Source organism: Cryptomeria japonica, chromosome 4, assembly GCF_030272615.1.
Source record: "Cryptomeria japonica chromosome 4, Sugi_1.0, whole genome shotgun sequence".
NCBI classification, from domain to species: Eukaryota; Viridiplantae; Streptophyta; class Pinopsida; order Cupressales; family Cupressaceae; genus Cryptomeria; species Cryptomeria japonica.
This window is the reverse complement of record NC_081408.1, coordinates 265,285,752-265,303,155: the sequence shown is the minus strand read 5'-3', so window position 1 is coordinate 265,303,155 and position 17,404 is coordinate 265,285,752. Positions and strand designations below refer to the sequence as shown.

Below are 17,404 nucleotides of genomic sequence, written 5' to 3'. Positions count from 1 at the left end.
TCCAAGTAATTTTTACCTTTTTTCATGAACTATAGTATGTAATGCTTCAGGTTCTGGAACATTAATAATTGAGCTAAAATGCTCTCTGATAGTATAAATTTCATTGAGACATGAAAAGCGCCAGTAACGAATGCGTTGATCTAGACCAGTGCTAAAAACCCAGTGCCCATCTGTCCACACACCTGTGGTGAAAAAAATGGGCCAATGAGTTTTCCAAAATAGAAATTTTCCATTGTATTACCATTTAATAAAAAATTTAAAACACAGTTACACTCCAAATAAAATTGCACAATTCAATCATTCTTAGCAAAACAATTTCTGCAATTCAAACTAAGAAACCTGAGGCTTTGTCTTTATCATTATATTAGATATGACCAATCCTAGATTATAACACATAAAATAACCTTCGAACTCTATGTGCTCATTTGTTTCATATGATAAAATATCAGCACAATTAAATTTATACCTAATGAAGCTAGGAAGAATTTACTTGCCTTTAATAGATGAGCTGTGGGCAGAGCCGATTACTTCTTGACTTAAGCAAGTGAACTTGTATGCAACTCTAAGTCCTGAAATCCCATCGATACAAGATATACACAAGTAAAGCTATGGAGGCAGATCTTAGGAATATTACCCAGTAAAAACTGATCATATGTATCTCTAGAAATCACCAACATATCATCAATTAAAAGAAAAACTAAACCTGGAGTCTTGTCATCTGTTGTGTTTGATGTGGTATTTCCAATAATTTGCTCAGCTAGTCTACAATGTTGAATTCTACTGTAAGCACAAGGTTCTTTCCTCTCATTATATATAGGCGCATCCAAGCTTTTCTTCTCAGTTTCTTGCACATGCAACTTAAAGCTTGCAATATGTAGAGCTTGATCATCCCCTCCACTAACAACACAGTAAAGCAGATCCGAATTCTCTGTGTTCAGCATCTCATTGCCATTTAAAGTCGAGATGTGGAGACAGTTGACTCCAGACTGGTGAGCATGATCAAATACATGTAAAGGATGTAACTTTTGTATTTCATCATGCAGCCTTCCCATTGATGTCACTTCATGACTGCCTCTTGTATCAGGATTTGTATCACATTCAGTTGGACACTTCAAAGAGCCCTTTTTATATTTTTTAGCAACCTCTAATTCATTTTCTGGGTCCTGTTCCTCAGAGCATGTAAACTGACTTCTGTTAACTGAAGTATTCAGAGAGATCTCCTCTCTCACATCTTCTGACAGCAATGTGTCTGATAATGGCTTGGAAATTGCAATATGTACAGCATCTGATCTACTAGCAGTATCTTTTGAATTCCCATTTTGGTTCCTTAAAAACCTCCAACGACGGCCACCTTGACTACCTCTGCCTGTTCGTGGGCGCCGTTGGGCAACAATATCTTTTCCAGGATTGAGAGAAGAAATTTTCGAAGTGAAATCATTCACTATGTCTGTCAGGTCCCACACTACAATGCTCCCTGTTGTTGCTCCACCAAATACCAGGAACGTATTCTGTGTGCTGTCTACAAATAGAAGTTTCAAGAAATATTAGATACAATTTCCTTGATAGACAGCTACAGAAGTTCCATTTGACTCAATCTCAAGCTCTACTTTTAACTTGTTCTCTGCTCAAGATGATTTTCAAGTTTGGACCAACAAAACCTTTGACCATTGTAAAGAAAATGAATTCGATACAAAAAGATACAAACATAAGACTAAGAAATAGAAGGAATCATATCCTGTCTATAGGAAAGATTATTATACTTAGGGGGAAAGTATACAAAATACAGCTTGAGCATTTGGGCATCTCAACAAGTACTTAAAGAATTGAGCACTAAATCATGGTCACAGGCCTTCCTATAGTGTTTTGCATAGATCAAGAAAAATAATTATTACACCAACAGTTTAAATGATAAGTCATGGGTTTAATTAAATAAACCTATTTAGTGTATTGGGGAGTGGTTGTAACACTCAGCTAAAATAAGGAATGGTAGAGATCTTAGCAGGAAAATGATTAGCTATGAGTCAATGGAAAATAGGATCAAAGAATTGTATATGTATCTTGCAATGTTATGAATAAATTTATCTTGATAATGCATTTGAATTTTCAGTCATTTTGTATCAGAGTAGCTCAAAACTTCAAGTTTGAAGTACTATAACTTAGGAATCAATTCTCCAATGTCTTTTATAGTATCAAATCTAGTTACTATTTGTTGCCAAAGAGAGTAACACAATTCTTGTGGGAGCACTAAATGCTGCAAATTCAATAAGAACACTTGAGGGAAGATGAGGAACAGTGTGGATAGTTTGCACTTGCTAATGCATTGAAGATAAACATGCGAAGAGGAGGCAACACATCTACATTTCATTGGCTCATGCAATATAAAAAATTATGTGCATTAAAAATACCTCACCCAAGGCATCTAAGGAGAAGCGATGTTGTCCTTCATTCCATAGTTGGCAAACTCGGCAGTACTTGCCGAGTTTAATACCAAACAACTAATCACCAGAGGAACTTGCCAAATTTATGGTGAGTACTCACCAGTTTTTTAGCAAGTTCTCGCCAGAAACTCAGTGAGTCCGAGCAAAAAACTCATATATAACCCAAGTTATACATAGTTCATGTTAAAAAGTGACATAAAATGCTGAAAAGATGTGGAATTCTCCTCGTTAAAACCACCAATGCCCCTCCCACTTTGCACACAGCAGTGACAACACTCTTGCATCCTTGTGAGAACACTGGAAGGGTTTTTTAATGAATTTGGATGACAAATCTGAAGAATTTGAAGCACAGGTCAGAAATTTTTTTATTTTTTTTTGTAAGCATTTTACTTCCACTTTATAGTTGTAGGTTGATCATGGATGCAACTAAAGAGGCAAAGCAAGTAGTGGAAGAACAAAAAAAACAATTGCAAAAATTTGCCTGAACTATGCTTTCGTATCAATGGAACAACAAACAGAAAGAACCACACCATTAGCAACCTTTTGGTTGCTTCAAATGGTGAGGTGATATTTTAAAATCAGTTGATGCCTCTAACAAAGTAAAAAATGAAAAAACATTGAGTCGATTGTTGCAGGAATTTGTAGAGGTGGGCATATAGAATGAAGTTCAAATTGTAAACAATAATGCAGCAGCATATGTGGCGGTTGGGAGATTGCTTGAACATAGGCATTGATCACTATTTTTGACCCCGTGCACAGCACATTACCTTGGCCTTCTTTTGGAGGACAAAGGCAAACATGATTGGGTGGCACTAGTTGTAGATGATGCAAGGAGCATAACAAAATTTATCTAGAATCACCCTTGGGTTCTTAATTTGATGAGAGATCACACCAAAGGGCAAGAGTTGGTGTGATCAAGTGTCACAAGATTTGAGACAACTTTCTTAACATTGCAAAGAATTATTGGTTTGTTGACTTCTTTGAAATGGATGTTTGTGAGTCAAGCATGACTAGATTCATCATATTCAAAGAAGCCTAAAGGAAAGAGGGTTGCAAGCATAGTCTTTGACATTTCTTTTCGTACAGAGAGCTACAACAATCGTGAAGGAAGCCTCAAAACTTTGATTTCAACTTCAAATTGAATATTTTATTTTTTCATCTTGGTCTTTCATTATAAATTGGTATCCTTAATCTTTTTGTGTGTAAATTATAGGTGTCGGATATTTTGGGTATGTGTAGTTTTCGCCAAGTCCAAGTCTACCAACTATGCTTCACAGAAGAATAGCAATGTTGAAGGATAGGCGCCAAAGATGATGGTAAATGGATAATCTTAATCAATGAAATCACAAATACACATAGGCATTTACAAAGATGATGTTTCCTAAAGAAACAATCATTTAACTGAAACAAATTTAGAAACTATCTAAATTGTCTAAACAATCTAAAATTACATTATTGACCATTAAATAAATATATGTAAATATTAATCTAAAACCCTTCCTTAATGGTAATAAATCAACTACACCAAGGTGCCCCCTAAATTTTCCAAACTTGTTCGAGCTCAAAGACTTAGTGAGGATGTCTACAATCTGATCCTCAGTTGGAACATACTGCAACTGAACTGATCCATCTTCTACAAGCTTGCAAATGAAATGACAATGAAGCTCAACATGTTTGGTCCGCTCATGGAAGAGTGGATTCTTGGCAAGTTTTAGCACCCCTTGATTGTCACAGAGGGAGAAGGACCTGCTTAAGACATTTGCATGTCAGAAAGCATCCTTCGAAGCCAAACTGCCTCACAAGATACCTTTACGGTTCCTCGATATTCTAAATCAATCGAGGAAAGAGCTACCGCTTGCTGCTTCTTGCTAGTCCATGTGATTGCACCTATGCCCAAATCTGAAAACATACCCAGATGTATACTTTTTGTCACAGAACCTGCCCAATCTAAGTCTGTAAAACCAATAAGCCTAGGATCTTTGCTTTTGTTGTACCAAATGCCAAAGTCAGGAGTGCCCTTCACATATCTCAGCACACGCTTCGCTGCAACCCAATGTTCAGCTTTAGGGGCTGACATGAAACGAGATATGTAGCTCACAGCAAAACTGAGATCAAGTCTAGTAGCAATGAGATAAATGAGGTTGCCTACTATATGCCTGAATGTGGATTCATTCACCACAAGTTAATCTGATTTGATTGATAGTTTCAGCCCTTTCTCCATAGTTGTAGATGCAAGTTTGAAGTCATTCATTCGGAACTTATCCAACAAACATTTGGCATACTTCGACTGAGATAAAAAGATGCTACATCAGCCCTTTCTCCATAGTTGTAGATGCAAGTTTGCAGTCATTCATTCGGAACTTATCCAACAAACATTTGGCATACTTCGAGTGAGATAAAAAGATGCTACCATCTATTTGCCAAACCTCTACATTGAGACAATAATGCAGAAGTCCCAAATTTGTCATGTCAAAGGAGTGACAAATTTTGTTTGATTTCATCAATCAAATGTGTTGAGCTCCCACTAATGATCAAGTCATCAACATAGACAACAAGAAAAAGAATATCATCACCATACTATTTGACATACTAATTAGAATCAAAAGGACTCCTCTAAAAAATCATGATCAACTAGGTACTTATTATTTTTCATGTACCATGCCCGAGGAGAATGTTTGAGAGCATAGAGTGCTTTCACTAGTCAGCATACTTAGTGTTCTTTACCAACAACCTTGAAACCAGGAGGTTGCGTCATGTATACCTCTTCGTCCAAATCACCATTGAGGAAGGCACTTTTGACGTCAATTTGATGGACTCTCCATCCATATTGGGCTAAGATAGCGAGGACAAGCCGAATGGTGCTCATTTTGGCTGTGGGAGCAAATGTTCCTCATAGTTGATGCCCTCTTTCTACAAGAACACTTTGGCTACCAACCGAGCCATATACTTATCAAGGGTTCCATCAGCCTTATACTTGATTTTATACAACCATTTGCAGCCAATGGGTTTCTTCCCAAGTAGAAGATCAGACAGGACCCAAGTGTTGTTCTTCAAAAGAATATGGTGTTCAGCTTCCATAGCCTATTCCCACTCAGGTATTCCTTTAGCATCTGAATATGTTTGAGGCTCATAAACACTATGAATGTTAGCCATGAGCGCAAACTTAACTGTGTGGTGTTGCTTGCACTTGCTTCTAGTTGATCTACCCTCAATAAGCTCATCATCATGAAGATCACCAATGATCTTGGCCCACCGCCTAGGCCGGAGAGTAGAAGCACCAACATTCAAGTCAAGAGTAACAACAACACCTAGGGTGCCTGAACAAATTAATCTAGATGTGGATCCGAATTCTCCCAAGGAAAGTCAAGTGGTGCAATATCATGTATAGGTGACTCCACAACTGCAAAGTCAAAGTCATCAGAATCCCTCCCATCAGGTGGAGCAAGGGGAAGGTAAACACCCAAATCCTTAGCCTTCAGAGGCTCGTCCTCAGGGCTTAGAGTAGGAGAGGGGAGATAAAAGGGCCCACTTTCTTCATCAACCACAACATCACGACTGAAGATGAGACAATTGGTATCTACATCAATCAACCTGTAGGCCTTATGATTATCACTATACCCTATGAACATGAGTTTCTAGCTCTTGGAATCCAGTTTTGTGTGCTTGGCATCTGGCATCCAAACATAACCAATAGAGTCGAAGACTTTCAGGTGGCGTCAGGTGTTATTTTTCTATTGGCCCACGTCCAATTAGGGTTACCCCTTAACCCCCCCAAAAGTCACATGTTTTTTAAAAACTGCTTTTTTTGGTTAGCTTTGACATGGGAACGTGGGAGACGCCCAGACGTCTCCGCGTCCCGGCGGCGCTTGGGTGGCGGTGGTGGGACGGCGGGGGACGTCGCATCCCCGTCCCCTGTCCCCGAGACGTTTTTGATGGGGGGACGTGCCCAAAAAGGGGGGGGACGCGTCCCCGTGGAACACTGATATATATATATATATATATATATATATATATATATATATATATATATATATATATATATATATATATATATATATATATAGTTTAGATTAGACTAAGCTTCCCATATGTTTCTCAGTGTGCCTCGAGGAATCAATTTGATTATATCTATTGATCTGGCTAATAAAATTCAATAAACCTTTGCCAGCTTGGCCAAATTATCTTTGTGAAACATCTTCCATTACAGTTTTGGTCTACCCCTCATGATTTGTGAGAAATAATTGTGTTTCTGCATTGGTTTCATTTAAAAATCCTCATTCTAAAATTGCAAATTGTTTTTTTTTTAAAGAAATGCACTATCAGGTGCTAACTAACATCCTTACAAATTTTTTGATTAAGGGAGAGGAAAACATTCCAATTGAAGAGACAAGTTCCAAAAAAGCTATGGTTAGTATCTTCTGAAAAATATTAGAACTGACGGAAAGCTTCATATTGTATCCTATGGTTCATAAAACCATCTTGATCAACCTAGATTAAACGCTAGAAGACCATAGGAGGATGGAGGATAATTCCCCTTAAGTTTCCTACTAGCTCAAAGCCCAGTTTATTGTTTTGGTGGCAACCTAAAGAAAAAAATATTATAACATTTACAACAGCAATGATAGAGCTTGAACTGCTACATAAGAGAGGAAGGTTTTCAATAAGGCCTAGACTGACTAAGACCAAGACATATGTCAAGGCCTTTGTGAATGATTGAGTTTGTCCATATTCATGGAATGTACTATGTAGTAAAGACTAATAGGGTCCAATCCAACTGATCATAAGAGGCTAGTTGTGTATGTCCCTTGTCACAAGGTGTTCTGAAAGATGAACAACTAAGTGTCCATGTTCATCTGTCCACTAAGGTCATTCCCATTGAAGAAGCACAAAGATGCCATAGCACTTGAGAGGCACAATGAGACCATTCATTCTATTGCTTTTGAATAGTTGAGTGTGTCCCTATTCACAACTAGAGTTTTCTATAGTGAACAGCTGAGTGTCTCCACTTCTTGCACGTTTATGGATTGTAGTGTCTCAATTCAGGTGATATAGAAGTTTTTCAATGACTTGTGTGTCCAAACTCAACAATTTGATGTAAATATGCGAAACAGTGTCTATAAGTATCCATGTGTGAAGACTATTCTCTCCAATTCCGATGACTACATTGGAATAGGGGGGACTGTTAGAAAAATAAATATTACACCATAGTTTAAATGGTCAGTCAAGGTAAATAGGATCAGTAATATAGCCTACTTTTGTGTGTATGTTGAGTGATTATAACACTCAACTAAAACAAGACACACTATTGTGTGTAATTGCAAAAATATTTTAAAAATGTTTCTCCAACTCTAACATCAAGAAACCCTCAACGTTTAGATGATGTGGCAGCAACAATGCATCATTATCTAGGTCTATGTTAACAGGTACAACAGATGGGGCATCATTTGTCAAGAGAGGTCTATCATCTATTGCCTAATCAAAGCTAGGATACTTCTCTAAAGGTTCACAAGGCAGTAGTGTCCCAGATTATGCCTTGCAAAGAGGGCCTAGAAGGGCATATTCAGGGAGAGTTTTCTTTGAACTACTTAGGGAATGAGCGCATATCTAAAGCTAAGCTCTTTCTTGAACCTAATGAAGACAACAAAGGGTGGTAGAGCTAATGGATGGGAAGTCTCTAGACTCTCAGATGCTTCGTAAGAACATTATTCCTTGTATAAGCAAGCGCCCCATTCTCTCTCTAGGAAAAGAGATGTTGAATGAGGAAACAAAACACTCCAAGAGAGGTTTCATATGTAGGTTTAGTGCCTTTCGGCCTATTCCTATTTCTTTGCATGCTTAGATTTCTACTTCATGGAATGCCAAATTAAGAAAATCATAGAAATATACCCATGTGCACAAGCATTTTTGTACCACTCTTTGAATCTTTCAAAAATAGATCTTAATGTTTAACAAATGGACCTTCGGTCTTAGGAGAAGCACATATTAATGGTAAAGCCTTCATTTTTAAGATTCAACCCATTGATAGAATTGTTGTTTATTATACCAGTTTAAGTCCATCTGCCCAATCTTCCATTGCAATGTTTAGTAGATGCCTATTTTCAAGATATAGGCAATACAATAGGTAGATTTTTAGCTTTAAAGCCAACAAATGGTTTTGTTCATTCTACCTCTACCAAGATTTAGGTAAAGCTAGATGTATCCAAAAGGCTCCAAAATGCAATTTGGTTGAAAATGGAGGAAAGGATCTAGAAGCAAGTACTAGACTACGAGAATGTGTCTTTCCACTATAGGAAATGATTTTAGGTTGGGCATCTAGCTTCTAAGTGTAAGGCTTGTAAATCTACTAAGTTGGCTACATGGTGGAAAGTTTCTCACCATGATTCAAGTAATTGTAGAGTACTCAACAATTTATCAAGCAGTCGACATTTTTTTATCCCTGAGTACTTCCAACTTTAACTCGTGAGACTACAAAAACAAGTTTCTAGCAAGTTTTCCACTTTGACTTGAGCAAGTACTTGCTAGTACCCAGCAAGTTTGAGGGTAAAATGTGGAAAAACGGCTTCACACAAAAAATGACAAAAAGGCTGAAACTTTCAGCCTGCACATGCCCTTTCATTTTTGCATGCACCTTACAACATTTCTACAAACATTTTATATGCTTTGTCAATTAACAAACATTTTAGGAATTTTACAAACATTTAAGGACACTTGACAAACGTTTTTTAACAAACATTTTCATATACACAATTGACAAATTAGGTAAGTATGATTCACAATTTACAAACATTTTCAAATTTGTGATTTACAAATCTAAATTGCACAAGATTTAGCATAAATAGCAAAACCCAACCTATTTTGCATAAATTTACGTTTTTAAAAGAATCGTAATATTTTTTTTAAGTTGCCGAATTTTCACTAAGTCAAAATTGTTGAGAACACAGCTATACTGAGAGGAAGGTGGGGGAGGGACTCAACATAACAACAAACTTTTATTTTTTCATCTTTATATTACAAGCATCTAACTTGATCTCATTAACATATTCATTTCATATTAGCATTAACATGGATCTAACTATTATGCATAACAAGTTGAACACAAGATATATACGTGGAAACCCTTACGGGAGAAAACCACGGTAAAATAGCTTCCTTATATTTTAAAAGCTTCTTTTGCAAATTCATAGGTATCAACCCAGTAGAGGCATCAACCCCTCATTCTAATTTCCACTTTTAAAAGGATGATGGATGATCCTATTCTTCACAACTTATATTATAATTCTTCCTCTCAAATTGATCTTCAAATCTGCTCTAGTGTGTTCACTGAGTCCTTATATATCTGCTCGAGAATGCTTCATAGCTCTGTCTATTACAAAGACTTTATTGATCTGTACATTCCTCCTTCCAAATCTGCATGCATTAACTCATAGATATCCTGGCATGTATCTTTAATATGTCTGCACATAACCATCTCTATTTTATCTTCATACACTACTTATTTCATTCTTTATTGAATGATATTTCCCTTTATTAACTCACACACTACACCACTCCTACTCTATCTCCATTTCCAAACTCTATATATACCTACGAAGATGTCCATTTCCTTTCTAAAGTCATGCTTTTCCAAAATGAATGTATCCATCCCAACCGGTCACACTCCTCCAAAACAAATTAATTCTTTTCAAGCAATCGCACCACTTGGATAAAACTCACCTCTTTAATAGATCAATTTTCAAACAAATCACAACCTTTATCTTTGACTAATGTATCTCCAATACTATTGCTGACTTTCAAGGATAAATCAATCATTTTAAATCACACCATATTATTATGAAATCGCTTCAATAGTGTTATGGATACCTTCTAACATGGGGCCGCCACCTTAGTTATGAATCTGCACCCTTTCATTAACTGTTGTAATCACTGCCAGTTGATGGTATTAGACAGCAAGAGAGGGGAGTGTCATACCTTTCCTATTGGTGTTGACGTCTTGATGCTAAATTGGATACCATGTGTTCTTGGCTTTTGGATGTTGTAACATCCCTTGTGCTTGGATGCCCCATATTTGCCATGTTTTGATGCTATGTATGCTTTGTATTTGGTTGAGTGTTTGCCTCTCCTCTTGTGTCTTGTGTGTGTGTGTCTTTGGCCTTTGTCGCTATATCATAGCACAAAGGGAGTGGATCTCTTTGAAGAGAACACAATTATATTGACAAGGGGGTGAATCTGTACATCTACAAATTTTTACTTTTAAAAACTTGATTAGATGCAATAGTGATACTTCAAAGCATAATCAACCACAAATGCAAGATCTAGCAAGAAGAAACAAAAAAGAACACACGATTAACGTGGAAACCTATTGATGTGTTTTTTATGCACTTCATACATAGAATAAAATACCAAGGTATCTTATCCTCTCTTGAACAAAATCCTCTCAAATGATAAGCTAAGTGATCACTTGAGGTGACTCCAAGGTTCCAAATGCCAGGTCTTGACGTGTGGATAAGCTCAAAGGTTGATGGGATTGTTGGTAATCCAAGGGGACTTACGTTTTGCATGAACTCTTGCTTGAATGCGGTTGGAACGTGGAAATTTACTTGATTTTAAAACAAAAGACAAAAGAGATAGGGTTTAGGGAGTCTAATCTAGTTCTAGGGATGCAAGAAACTATGAATGACTTAGTGAAACTCTACTAGGCTTTGCTTTACCATGCAAAGAACAACTTCACAAAGCTAGTTGATCTTCTAAGGTAATCTTATGATGTTCAAATCACCACCAACAGCATAGACATCATCAATGTGATGGATATCAATGGGTGAGTAGCAATCGAAGTTAAGATTATATAAAGAGTTCATTGGACCACACAAGGTATTTAGCAATCAACAAAATACAAGTAGTATGAACATGTAAATTTCACCATTGATCATCCACAATAGCTTCCATCCATCTAATCAACATAAAAATAAATGAGAAGTAGATACCATGCAAATGTTGAATCAACACATGAAGTTCACCATATCTTCAATGAAAATAATATGCTTCTTGCAACAAAGTCTTGATAACAATCTCCTTTTCTACTCTAGCTATCTGCTAATAATCTACCCGCTTACTATCTAACATGTATCAACTATTAACCTGTTGTTAACCTTTACAAATGAGAGAGTGGAGCCTTTTATAGTGCTCTCATTACAGTTGATGACCAAGATCAAATCCAAATCCATGGCCAAGATTGAAAGATAGAAACCCTAATTTGGGTTTGTTAGACCCATGACATAGCATTTAATTCTTGACTAATAATAAAATTACAATAGATAGGACACATGTCCTTCCTTGAATGTGCACCAATGAATGATGAGGTTAGGTAAATCAAACTTTGCACCCACATGTGGTAGTTATCCTCGTTGGATGGGTCAAGTACAATGAATCCGGATGCTTTGACTTGAAATGATGTGACTGGGTTGAAGATGACTAGGCCCCACCTTAGCTACTCCTTGTAACTCATCACACGTGTTTGTGATTTGAGCAATATCTCTTGATACTCAACATTTCCAAGCCCATGATGATGATAGTGGGAGATATTCCCAAATTGCATCATCCTCTCTGACTTGATCACCTTCACTTGAAGCCTTCATCTTGGATTATTCTCTTGCTATACTAGCAATGACTCTTGGATTTTCCAAGGAAATTCAAGATTCTTGTAAGATTCCTTGCTTTAGCATCTTCACTATCATGCTTACACTTTCATGAGATTGATCTTTACTTTGTGATGATGAATCTTTACGCTTCCTTTGCAATGTTGATGAATATTGGGGTGTTTATCACGTGGAGTAATCTGCTTCCTTGTTTAACTTGATATCTCCCCTTGTGAAGTCTTCTCTCGTTTGAACTGCTTCCATGTGTTCATCTCTACCATGGTGAAGTTGTTTCTCCTGCATCCCACGTGCTTACTTCTTGCATCAGAATTTGATGTTGCTGGCAGCCAGTTCCTTCATTTGATCACCTGCAACAACAAACAAGCTAGCATCAAACACCTATGATATATATATAGATTTCATACATTTTCTGAGTTCTCTAACCTGATATGTCTTCCTAATGAGGGTGAAATGATGCTCTGATTTCTGACCTTATGTCTGATTTTGTAATGCCTTAAGGTCTGATCGAGGCTTTCAGTCTAAGACTTCACCTCTAGTGATCTGATTGGTGTTTCCACCAAGTTGTAGACAAATCAGCAGGTCTGATTCTAGGATCCACAGTCCTGATCTGCTCTAGGCCGGGGATTTGACCATGCAAGGGAAGAAATGAGGATGGACGGACATTTTGATGGAAACTGGAAGTGAGCAAAAGAAGTCTGGGCTTTTGAGGGGTAAGTGGCAGTTGATAAGGTAGGCCAGGATTTTCAACATGAAGTGGAAGTTTATGCAAGATGGCCGAACTTTTAGGCACCAAGTGGAAGTTGAAGGAAGATGGCCAGACATTTCAAGGGTAAGTGGAAGTACTTACCTGCCTTGTTGCCAAAACTTGATGATTTCAAGCATTCTTCACTCAATTCACTTCAAAGCATCTTAGATTGAGCAAGTTCAACATTTCTTCTCCACATCAAGGATTAATCTTGCCAACTTCATGCATGGCCAGAATTTTGAGGTGCAACTGGAAGACTGCATGATGATGGTCGGGGTTTTGGGGGTGTACTAGAAGTCTGCATGATGATGGCCGTGGATTTCGATAGCAAGTGGAAGTCTTCAAAATAGGCTGGGGTTATGGGGGTGCACAAGAAATGATGCTCAAGGTGGTCGGACTTTTGACTACTCACTGGAAGTGCCTTAGAGCTGGACGGACTTTTTGATGCCAACTAGAAGTGAAACATGACCCTTGAAGTCTGCAATAAAATTGCCCTCAAATCTGCAATAATTTACCCTTCAAGATCTGAACTTAGGTATGCTACAATTTGCCCTTTAGGTCTGCAAAAATTTTCCTTCAAGACTGCTCTTAAAATCACCAAACAGATTCTCATTTATATCCATCAACATGCCCCTTAATAAACGGTTGCATTGCTTTGAAACAGATTGGCCAGCAATCATAAAATTCACTTTTAACTCAAACTTTCCTTACCCAAGAAAGGGTGCTCAAACCTAGGAGGGTTGGCCCAAGAACCATAAAAATATTTTGTTTTAATAGTATTTTCAAACTGCGCATTTAGCATAAGGAGGTCGGCCCCAAAACAAAAGCAAATTAAAAATTAAAAAAAATTATTTTTGCCTAAATAAATCACTTGCAAGCTTGGATGCCAAGATTAGATACTTATGCAATTTAAATTAAATTGCCTCTCTCTTGATAAACCAAAACTCGATCATTGTGCATAAATTTGACCATCAAATACTCTTTGGCATCAATGACAACAATTTATCAACACTTTTGATTCCACGTGGTTGGGTGGTGTGTATACCATTGTTGGGGTCTGAAGGATAGCAAACCAAGCTTGCTTAGTGGATCCATGATCCGAATTATGGATTCGGACGACAACACCTAAGTGAGAACTTGCGGTGTTGTGTATGAACAAGATAATACAGAATTGAAGCAAGCCAAAAAGTATTGTATTCAATTTGAAAATCCAACATATAGTAGTCCAAGGGATTCCAAGGGTCACCAACAACTCCTTGAGAATCAAAAAACTAACAGTCATATCAGGTTTATTTACATAATAAAATCTAAAACTATGTAATTTTTCAAAAAACTATATAAAATTTGTTCTAACTTTAACTAGGCATAACTTTCTGCACAGGACTCGAAATTACGAGCCGTTTAACTCGTTGGAAAGGTCTCCAAGAGTTGTAGGTGAAATTTTGAAAGAACATGCCTAGCCATGTCCACTTTCAAGGGCTAAAAATGCCCTGAAGACCTTCAAAAATGCCATTTACTAACATATAGAAAAACTAAGAAAATATATAATAATATTTTTCAAATTTTCTTTTGATCATTACTCCCCCCTTGAAGAGCAATGGGTTCCATTGCATCAATACTCTGAATGAAATGAGGGAAACGGAGCTGAAGCTGCTCCTTAGTAAACCACTTTCCTTCTTGAGTGATCTGCCTTGCTCGAACCACTTTGTATAGATAAATTTGCTGTTGTTTGAGTGTTTTCGCCATGGTGTCCACAATCTAATCAAATTGGAATGGAGAAGCTGCACCTAGATTCAATTCTGTAGTGGAAATTGTTTCTGCAACATCTAATAGTGGAGGAAAATATGGCTTCAAGAGTTCCTTCTGAATATGCAGCCACACCTTGTCCCCGACTTGAAAATTATGAGGAGTGTGATACTCATCATGTCTCTCCTTATATTTCTTATTGGTATGCTCCAAGATTTCATCCTTTTTCTTTGCCAGAACCATGGGACTGCCACAAGGTGATGCACTTGGACGAATATGTCCTTTCTCAATCAATTCTTGTATTTGCCTCTTAGTTTCATCATTTCCTAATACTGATCTACGATAGACTGGTTCATTAGGCAATGGAGTTCCTGGTATCAAACCAATAGTGTGTCTTACTTGGCAGTGTGTAGGTACCCTAGTTGGCAACTTAAACAAATTCTCATATTTCATCAAAATTTGGTCCATTGATCTTTTCTGTTGTGTTGTGGTGTTTGTGATGTCATTGGAATTATATACAGACTTCCTTTCTTCTTTAGAACGAATCATTAATAATATGAATGTTCCTGTTTTGACAACCAGCCTCCTACCTTGCTTAGCACTAATCAAAGAGGTAGTGTATGCAGGGCTTACCTCTGGTATTCGGTATTTCTGCTCACCTAATCTGATTGTCACGCTGCGAGGTCTGGATTCATAGACACCATGGCGCTGGTACATATATGGTTGTCCCAACAAAACATCACAAACATCTAAAGGAGCCACATCACAAATTACTTCATCTTTGAAAGGCTTTATAGAGTAGGAAATGCGACACTGCTAGTGCACTTGGATATCTCTCCCTTGACTTACCCATCCCATAGAATAGGGTTGCGAATGTGCTGTTGTTTTCAGATTCAATCTTTTCACGGTCTCTGCTGATATTAGGTTCTTTTGACTTCCACTATCAACAATAAAGTGCAGGGCCTTTCCTCTGACCCACATCTGTGAGTGAAACAATCTCTCCTCATCCTCCCGAGGCAATATCTTTGTAGTAGCTACCGTTGCGTATGGATCAGCCTCAATGATCTGTTCATGACTTTCTTTTGGACAAGATTCTGCCACCTGAGGTTCTTCCTTGTCCTCATGTGTCTCCATCATTAAACTTTTTATGGTTCTGCAATCTTTTGTGCTGTGAGAGGGACTCTTATAGAATTCACACCACATATTGTTCTCTTGTGTATTCTTCATACCCCATGCCTTTTTTGTTGGTGAATTGGAAGGAGATTCCTTGGAGCTCTTCCATCTATTATTTGCGAAGTTATCCCTCCTTCCTTTCTGTTTGAATTTCTCCTCAATTTTTGTAGCAAATTTATATGCACTAGGTAAACTCTCTATGTTCAGGAATTCCATTTCGGTTTGAATATACCTATGGAGTCCACTCTGATATTTTAAAACTCGATGCTGCTCACAATCTTTGAGGCCAAGTTTTGTTGTTAAAGCATGAAACAGATTAGTATATTCTTGAACAGTTTGGTCTTTTTTCTGTCGAAGCAATTGCCATTACATATATTTTTGTTCATATGTATCAACAGGAAAATATTCTTCCTTTATGTGCTCCATGAATTCTCCCCATGTGGGTTTTTTTATCAAAGATGAACGTAGTGCCCGTTTCTGCTGCCTTGGTTGCTAACTTCGCTTCCCAAGAATCTTTCACATGATTTTCATCTTTGAGAAGAGCGAAAGTTATTTTCTCTTCATCTGAAAACTGGATGACAGAGAAATATCTTTCTAGTTTTGAAACCCAGTCATCAACGGCATCTGCATCAATCGTTCCTTGAAAGGTGGGTATATCGAAATTCACTTGCACCTTGAATGGTGTATACCCTGTGAATGGTGGGTTTGCAAGTGACCCATGACTTTCCAACATCTGCTTAAACTGCTCCATCATTTATTCTCGTTGTTTTGTTAATGCATCTGCAACCAATGCTTTAATGTCTTCATCAGTCTGCAACTTAACCATCTGTGATCATGTGCGTCTCAAAGGAAGGTAGTCTGAAGGATTCCTTGTTTCCAACCAAATCTTTGATATGTTGATCGCGTGTGATATGACATACAGGAGCGAACTTGCTCTGATACCACTGATCCGAATTATGGATTCGAACGACAACACCTAAGTGACAACCTGCGGTGTTGTGTATGAACAAGATAATACAGAATTGAAGCAAGCCAAAAAGTATTGTATTCAATTCGAAAATCCAACATATAGTAGTCCAAGGGATTCTGAGGGTCACCAACAACTCCTTGAGAATCGAAAAACCAACAATCATATCAGGTTTATTTACATAATAAAATCTAAAACTATGTAATTTTTCAAAAAAACTATATAAAATTTGTCCTAACTTTAACTAGGCATAACTTTCTGCACAAGACTCGAAATTACGAGCCGTTTAACTCGTTGGAAAGGTCTCCAAGAGTTGTAGGCAAAATTTTGAAAGAGCATGCCTAACCATGTCCACTTTCACGGGCTAAAAATGCCATTTACTAACATATAGAAAAACTAAGAAAATATATAATAATATTTTTCAAATTTTCTTCTGATCAATCCATTTCTCTTGGTTTTACTTATGCTTTTCAATTATTTCAGTTAAATGTAATTTTATATTGATAGGACATCTGAGTCCTCTTGTAATGTAATATTATTTCATGAACCTCTCGTTGAGATGGATGTAATCGTAATTGGTCTATGAAATTGGTTGTGAATTGGTTTGTGTGCCTTAATGTTGAAGCCGAGCACAATTACTTTATAATCTGCTCAAATTGCTTACGCATTGTTAAGGAAAATG

At 37.3% G+C, this 17,404-nt stretch overlaps 1 protein-coding gene across 26 annotated transcripts in view; it reads right to left on the bottom strand.

Annotated features, from left to right (window-relative positions):
• LOC131039677 (uncharacterized) overlaps positions 1 to 17,404 on the bottom strand; it is a 163,715-nt gene that overhangs the window by 12,862 nt on the left and 133,449 nt on the right. For all 26 annotated transcript variants that reach the window (XR_009372309.1, XR_009372310.1, XR_009372308.1 and 23 more), the window contains exons 18-20: positions 704 to 1,519; positions 495 to 569; positions 17 to 182 (exon numbers count right to left, since the gene is read on the bottom strand). Coding sequence is in view for 3 of the 26 variants with exons in the window: in XM_057972471.2 (XP_057828454.2) it covers positions 17 to 182; positions 495 to 569; positions 704 to 1,519 (1,057 nt within the window). In the remaining 23 variants the exon portion in view is untranslated. The remainder of the gene's footprint in view (positions 1 to 16; positions 183 to 494; positions 570 to 703; positions 1,520 to 17,404) is intronic.